This window comes from Pteropus alecto, unplaced genomic scaffold (assembly GCF_000325575.1).
Source record: "Pteropus alecto unplaced genomic scaffold, ASM32557v1 scaffold87, whole genome shotgun sequence".
Taxonomy (NCBI): domain Eukaryota; kingdom Metazoa; phylum Chordata; class Mammalia; order Chiroptera; family Pteropodidae; genus Pteropus; species Pteropus alecto.
Genome location: NW_006443225.1, coordinates 21,846,363 through 21,855,084, shown reverse-complemented (window position 1 = coordinate 21,855,084; position 8,722 = coordinate 21,846,363). Strand labels below are relative to the sequence as shown.

The 8,722-nt window shown below is 37.2% G+C and overlaps 1 protein-coding gene across 1 annotated transcript in view; it reads right to left on the bottom strand.

Annotated features, from left to right (window-relative positions):
- The window catches only part of CNBD1 (cyclic nucleotide binding domain containing 1), a 133,071-nt gene that overhangs the window by 15,074 nt on the left and 109,275 nt on the right, over window positions 1-8,722 (bottom strand). The window contains exon 8 of the mRNA XM_006924109.1: window positions 8,526-8,658. Within this exon, the coding sequence (XP_006924171.1) occupies window positions 8,526-8,658 (133 nt within the window). The remainder of the gene's footprint in view (window positions 1-8,525; window positions 8,659-8,722) is intronic.

Here is an 8,722-nt window from a genome sequence, read left to right as displayed (position 1 = left end):
AACATTTAACTTCTGAGTTATTAATATTTTTTCATTACTTCTCCATTGAAACATATCCTGGGTTATACGCACACACACACACACACATACACACACACAATTTCTTATAAACAAACATTCCTTCAGTTGTTTGAGATATTAATAAATCATTCACCTAAAAGAGATGGCACATAATTTTGACTGTCGACAAAATAATTTTTCTGTCTACACTCCAGAGCTTTAATCACATAAGATGTGTTTACAGAAACAACTGAAAATAATCTCAGAAGTATTTTTCTGTGTCTCCACAGAAAAATAGTTTTGTTCTAAAATCTTTTTTTTTTGTCTAGTAGGGCTTTTCCAATGATTTGAGATTATTTTATGCTCATCCATTTATTATTCCTCATATGAAACTACTGCGGACTATTTGATTTATGAGTAGACCCTTCTGAGCTCCAGGTATGTAAGGCAAAGATTGTACAGGCGCTGTCAGTGGAGAAGAGAACTGCACTTGTTACCTGCTGGTTTTATCATTACTCTAGGCAAGACTTATTAGGACAATGCGAGAACACCTCGGAGAGACCAGAGGCTCTTGACTTTTATTCCCCTTTTTTTTTTACATATTTCAATTTTTTAACAACATGTAATTTTAAAAAGCTGCATATAACTTCTTTAATCTAACGAAGAGAACATAAGAACAAAGTATAGATATCAGATTTTCCTGTGATAAAGAGAAATATCACTTTTTTCTCAAAGACACCCCAGGTTACACAGGCCACTGAGTGGTTGAGGTCATTTGCTGCACCCTATTGATAGTTCCTTTATGACTGAGATTTGTTCGAGTAACGCATGTTTCTTCTCTTTAAAACTCTGTCTCACATATTTGACCAATGGCATGAATAAATAAGGGGCCAATGCACTTCTTGACAACAACTGCTTAAGCACATGAAAGTCTTCTGTGCAAAATGCCTCAATAATTATTGTCACATTATTCAGATCCAAGTCACTTATTCTTGAATAGGAACTCAAATTTGAGTTATATTTTACACTCTATGGCATATAAAATATTACCTCCAGATAAGTTCCAGTAATATTTTCTAAAATAACATTTGTCTAAGGAATGTAAGTGAATTCATGATAATAAAGTACGTGCAAAACGAAGCAAACCTTCTCAAGTTCGGTGTAGCTTTGTACTGCTGAAATAGGATTTAGATACATGGTGTTTTATCACAAAGCCCAGGCACGCTTTCTGGGGGAAGGGTTGAGTTCATATTAAAGCAAACATCAGATAATGGCACTACACTGGCAAGCAGTCAAAATTAAATAATAAAAATAATTCAAAAATTAAAAGTATGCTATTTCAGAAGTTTAAGCAAAAATACTATGGCATTCAAGCCTAAATTTATAAATGCCCACATTTTTCTCAGAGCAGATATTAATCTCATAGCTGTAAGTATCTTGTAAAAGCTCCTATAAGATTTAGGACTCTAAAGAGACCAGAAAAGAAATACAGGTCTGGGATGTGGCTGCCCTCTGCTGATCCAAGATTTGTCTTGTTTCAACAAAGGACTGTTATGAGAGTATTATTATGTCAAATTTCTAAGTCTTCTAAAATGCAAAAGTTAAGAAAAACATGCAAATAACTCTATTTTTATCAAAGTTTGAGAATTATCATATAGACTTATGAATAATTAATTACTCATGTGCCTGTCGTTTGCATGTAGAAATACAAAAAATTAAAATAGGGTAAGAATGCTATAGTCAGAGGTAGACTGCTTCCAGCAGGGTCCTGCTTTTCTTTCTTTTTATAAGCAATGCAAATATTTTATAACCAACACTGTTATTTCTCAGGAGCTGAAGACCTGCTCCATTAAACAGTAGTTTAGGAAACTTTGAATAAATGTGTTTGGGAGTCAAAATGAGGAGCAATGCTGCTGACACTGTAAATATGTAAAGAGGTGAAAGCAGTCGTGTGGCCATCACCCTAAGAGGAACCCAAAGACTGCCATGTAACTCACACCTAGGAGTGAGCAATGGTTACAAAGAAAGGGCTGCAATAGGAAAAGGTACCGATTTATTAAAGCAGATTAGGATCTCAAAGCTCTGGTATGCTGCCTCGAGGAGACAGTACGAGAGAGTAACTTGCTTTTAAAAAATAGGGAAAATCTTCCAGGTACGGCTCAGTCCAGGAGACAATGGATATAGATTTTAGAGACAGATATACAAACAGATGTGGATATATAGGTTTTTTGCTTTGTTGAAACTGTGAAAGCCTACAAAACTCTTCTTATAATAATCTTGAGCAAGAGTCATTCTACAGATTCCAGAAAATTCCAAAGGAACCACTTACATTGCTTGGCGGGTCAGAGTGGTGGCCGTGATGGTGGCAGTGGGGGGTCCCGCTTCATTCTCAAAAGCAGAGAAGGGTATTTTTCAAGTCTTCCATCGTACTTTGGGGTAATGTGATGTAACAGTTTTGTGCATCGTCCCTAAGTAGCTAATACTGTTTTCTAGATGGGGAGTGGGGGACATTACAGGTTCCAAATATGTGACAGAAAGAATATATTTGCATTCAGGGCCTAGCCTTATGAAATATCAAATCACTTTTGTTATTAAAAACTATAGTGATGTGGTTACAATCTCAATATTAAAATCAGATTTATAAAGTATTTGAAGATTCTTTTCTCAAGTAAATTGTTATAGGAGACCTTCAAATACTAAGTTCCCTGTACAGAATACAGTTTAGTTTGTATAAATTCTACATTTATAATTTTAAAGTATAAATGTTCCTTTTTGAGGTCCATTAACAACTATGAAGAAAAAGATTTGTGGTATCCCAATATATCTGTTATTCTAATAGAGTCTGTTTAAAAAATTAAAATACATGCAAAGTATTACATGCAAATAGGTTTTCATTTTCTTGAGATAATATTATCATCCCCCTACACACACACACACACACACACACACACACACACACACACACACACCTTTAAACGTGTAATTTCAGAGAAATTTAAGACAAAAGTCAGAGTAAGAAAAACAAACCTACAATGACATGGTTTACTTTCTTAGCTGTAGTCACTTGTTAGAAAGTAGTCATTAAAATGATTTATAAGATCTTTAAAAAAGCAGCCACAGAGTTCATCCTTACTGTCAGCAGTTTAAAAGTCCAGTTCTATAAATCTGCTACAACAATATTTTTGCCTTTTTTATGTTCTACAATGTCAGAAAGGGTATTGCACGATCTAAGTCTGTGCTAATACGAAGCTGCCAGCCACATGGACCTCCTGAGCTTCTGAAGCATAGTATGGCCAACCAGAAGGGTGTTTAAGTACAAAACATACATGAAATTTGAAGACTTAACATGAAAATTAATATGAATAAAATGACGTAAAACATCTAATGAATAATTTTATATCGATTGCCTATTGAAAATAGAGTTAAAATATATTAAACTTAATTTCATCTGTTCATTTCTACTTTTTTAAATGTTGCTACTAGGAAATTTAAAATTACATATGTGTATCTGTGGCACGGTATTTGACTGTGCGTGCTCATGAATGCATGTCTGCTTAGCGATGCTTATGTGTAAGCGAAGCGAATGACAGCAATAATGCAAGGGATGAGGTAGAGGAAGACGGATAATTCTGTTACTACAAGGTGCTCTCACCATCCATGAAGTGTGGTACAGTGTGATTTGTAAATGGGCTGGGATTAGTTAAAAATATATATTGCAAACTCTAGGGCAACCGCTAAAAAGAGTTTTTTAAAAAGTATAACTGACATGCTAAGGAAGGAGAGAAAATGAAATCACATTAATTACTCAATTAAAACCACAAAAGGTGAAAAGCAAGTAGAAGCCAAAAATAGGAACAAAGAACAAGGGCAACAAATAGAAAGCAATAACAGATATGGGAGATATTCTCCAACTACACCGATCATCACATTGAATGTCCACGGTCTGAAAGCACCAACTAAAAGACAGAGACTGTCATTTGGATCAAAAAACAAGACCCTACTATATGCTATCTACAAGAAACCACTTTAAATATAAAGACGTATATAAATTAGAAGTAAATGTGTGAAGAAAAACATGTAACACTAATTGAAAGAAAATGGGAGTAGCTGTATTAATGTCAGACAGTGCAGACTTCAAAGTAAGGAGAGTTATGAGTAACAGAGGGCACTGCATAGTGGAAAAGGGGTTAATTCTCCAGGAAAACAATGATTTTAATACATATCTGCTAACAGGACATCAAAATATGTAAGGCAAAAACTGACAGCAATGCCAGGAGAAAAAGATGAATCCACTATTGTATTTGAAGACATCAACCCCTCTCTTTCAAAAAGGGACAGGTCCAACAGGCAGGAAATTAGTAAGGACTTGGCTGAACTTAACACCATCAGTCAATCGGATATAATGAACACTATAATAATTAATCCAACGAGAGCAGAAGGTACCTTCTTCTCAAGCTCACATGGAATAGTCACCATGACAGACCACATTCTGGGCCATAAACACAACAAATTTAAAAGGACAGTGGTAATAAAATGTCTTCTCTTAGACCCCAGTGGAATTAACTACAAACCGATAACAGAAAGATAAACGGAAAATCTCAAAAGGTGTAAGGCTTAAGCAACACACTTCTAAATAATATGTGGGTCAAAAAGAAAATCTCAAGAGATTTAATAATTTAAATTTAATTGTATTTAATTATGTTAAAAGAATTTGAAATTTAAATTAAAAATTAAATTTTAAAAATTAAATAATTTTTAAATTAAATAACTAATAATATTTTGAATTAACGTAAATGAAAACAATTTATCAAAATTTGCAGGATGCAGTGAAAGCAGTGCTCTGAGGGATGTTTATGGCACTGAATGCAAATACTAGAACAAAAGAAATATCTAAGGTCAATAATCAAAGCTTTCGGTTTAGGAAGAGAGAAAAAACAGCAAATTAAATCCAAAGCAAGCAGAAGAAATAATACAAGTTAGAACAGAAATCAATGAAATCGAAAGCAGAAAATCGATAGAGAAAATCAACAAAACCAAACACTGGTTCTACAAACCAGCAATGAACAAGTGGAATTTGAAATTAAAAATGCAACACTATTTACATTACCACTCCAAAAATGAAATACTTAGATATAAATCTAACCGATGTGTATAAGATCTATATGAGGAAAATTATAAAACTCCGATGAAAGAAATCAAAAACCAAATAAATGGAGAGATACTCCATGCTGAGGTTAGGAAGATAATATTTTCAAAATGTCATTTCTTCCCAACCTGATCTATAGATTCAAACTGTTCCCAAATTCCCAACTGTTTCTCGTGGGTATTGACAAACCGATTCCACAGTTAATAGGGAGAAGCAAAAGGTCCAGAAGACCCGCCACAGCGGTGAGGGCGAAGAACAAAGCTGGAGCAGGGGCGCCATCTTCGCTCAAGGCTTACCAAGAAGCAACCGCAACCAAGACAGTGCGGTATCGATAACTTGACAAACAATAGACAAGTGGGTCAAAGAAGCGAAATGTGCTATATCAAATCCCACCTGGAAAAGATGGAGCATAAGCAGGATAACAATAAAATGTACATAAACAGTTCATTGAGGCCAAGTTCGTTTACCATTATTCTTATGCACATAATACGCATGGAAACAGGTTGATTACTGAGATCAGCTGGCTGCCATTTTCTAGCCAGTCACACGTTGGCAAAACAATACCTGGGAAGACTTTGGTTGGTGTGATACAGACCAGACAGGCCTAAATTACAAGCAACATTGGCACATTCATCACAGCCAGGCTCCCCGGACATACGACACAAAAGTAAGGAAATAAAGCCAGAAAAAAGCTTCACTTATTTCATGGATTGACCAAGATTAATCCTAAGTTCTATCAACTTTTTGAATAATTAACTGATCTCTCTGAAACTTCATCCAATACACATTTCTAAAATAAGATGAAAACACATTTAATTATGCTTTGGAAATCAGACTACTGCTAATTTTAAACCGAGATAATGACAGTGTAATTTGAGCTACATTCTCTACATTTTCCGATAAAAATTCAAAATAAATCTTGAGTAAAGTCAAGATGTATTATACTTAATGCTTCTCTTTGATATATCAAGTTTGTCACTACCATGAAAGAAAATTAGATTAGGATGACAGGACTTATTCTTCACCTACGTATGTTTATTTATAAGACGCGCAGTATTTCAGAGCTGAAAGGGCCTTTGAAGATCATCCAGTGATCTGTCATTTCCTCCTTAAGGAGGATAAGTGATTTTTAAAACTGTATAAATGTAATACCACATACTTATGTATTTCGTAAAATAATGCTACTTTTGACTTATTCAATATAATCACAGATTGTCCAATGAAATATAGTTTCCACTATTTTTTTGACATTTACTAAACAAGAACTCGAACCCAGCATTAGTCTAAGAAATTGTGCATCAAGTCAGTACTTTCTTAAGTCTTCGATGCTAAATTTAAATATTTTAGACGGAGACACAGATTATTCATCATTAGTAATCAAATATATTAAAAGCATGTAATTATTCCCCTTTTCCAAGTTTTGTATTCTTTTGACTCCTGTAATTAAAGATATCTTTGATTATGGTTTCTCTCCTCCTTTTGAATCACCTGAAAAATATTAATGTCTTGATATACTGGCAAGGCTGAGATATTATTTTTATACAAAAGAGCCCTAAAAATGAGGCATGGACCAAGGTTTGAAATTTCTGATACGAAGTGGGATAGCCATAACTGCAAAACATCCATATTTTAAAAAAAAAATTGTTTCAGTACAGTAAACATGCTGAATTTAAGAATGCTCAATTCCCAATTTTTTACAAGTCAGTTTACTACTTGCCTTCCATAAGTACTACTGGCCAAAAAAATGGCATTTATACCTCATTAGGAATAATGTTTCATGAATAAAAATGCAACATGACTAATATTCAACTTTTATAAGCAAGAGAAAAAATATACGTCTGGCTAAATATGGGCTAGACACTATACTTCAAAAAATGATAAATAAAACATAAACACCAGCACTGTAAAGAAATTTGAAACAAATTCAGGAAAGGGTTTAAAGGCTCATCAAATTTAACAGGTTTATTAGGTATCTCAGTTTTTGAAGCATAAACTTACCCCTAATGACATTTACTTTTTTGCAATGAGAGAACCTCTGTGCGGCGCCATGCTGGACCTCATTTTCTCTTATACAGTGACCCCCTGAAAGGACATCTTAGTGAGATCCCCAAACTCCTCCACCACGTGTTTATCATTAGAACAGTCACGTCACAGAATTTGCAGCTGAGACTCATTCTTTTTAGAACATTAACTTCCAACTAATTCCCCCTGGGGGAACCAAATCCCTCACTACAATTATGGCTCGGGGGCCTGAGGGGGAAGCGTTTCCTTGGAATACCTCCTCTGACGTTATAACTCGGGGCCAGACGCCCAGTGTGCAGCTGGAGGAGAGCCAGCCGGGCTGCCAGCCTCTCTCCAGTCAGCGGCTGTCTAAGGAGCAGCAGTGACCCCTTACTGAAGGGGCCCAGGCGCTGACCGCCCACCATGGTCCCTCCTGTGTCGGCGCCTTAGGCAGCTGGGGCTGTGGTGTCAAACACCACGGGCCGAGGGCTTAGACAACAGACGACTGTTCAGGAGGCTGGGAGTCCAAGATCAAGGAGCCTGCTTGCTGACTCAGTGTCCGGCAAGGCCACTTCCTGGCTTGCAGAGCCGCCAACTGCTGTGTCTTCACGTGGCCTAGAGGGATCACCTATCCCTGTCCCTTCCTTCAAGGGAACCAACCACTCAGGGAGGCCCCGCTTTCCTGGCTGGAGCTCCGCCCTGAGGCCCCAGCTCAAAACAGCACGACACTGGGGGGTCAGGGCTTCCACGTGAGGATTCTGTGGGACACAGTCAGCCACAGCAGCTGGTATCTCTTATTTAGTAGGTTCTCACAGATGGAAAAAGGGTACAGAAGGCCCCAATGCCACCTCCACTCTTCATGCACACGTCACCCGGGACATCCACACACCCGGCCACGCTGGACACTGGGCGTGCAGGCAGCCACGCTCCTGCTGGCCCGGCCTTGCCCTGTCTCCGCTCCGCAGAGCATTTCCCATGGACAGAGTGCAGCACAGGTGCAGAGCAGCCAGCCTGCTGCTTGGCGGGTGCGTGTTCAACCAGGAACGAGAAGGGGACTCTGACCTCATTGCACGTCCCTTTCAGTTCGGTCCTGGCACTGACTGTCAGGGTGGGGTGAGAAGGGCAGGGCTCTGGGAAGATGCAGACGGATGCGGAAGTGAGGCCAGTGAGGTCACTCTCCAAGCCGATACAGAACGGTTTTTGATACCAAAAAAAAAAAAAAAAAGGCAATAATCTAAATGTCCAACTGAAAGATAACATTAAATAAATCAGACACTCATATGAAGAAATAGTATAAAACATGAAAACTATGAAAAGTTCCAAACTCCAACAGCGTAACGTCATGTGAGAGAATGATCCACGATTGCATCAAACTCACCATGACCCGGAGGAAACTTTCTCCATCTGATCAGCAGAACCAGCTCGTGTATGGACAAAGTGGGCCACTCCTCGTAGTATGGACACTTTCGAATCAACTTCACTATTTGCTTATTTTCAAATTTTGTTTTTTCCTGAAAAAAAAAATCAATATCAAATTTTCAATATTAGGTAATTTTAAAAGAAGTAAAAAAGTAT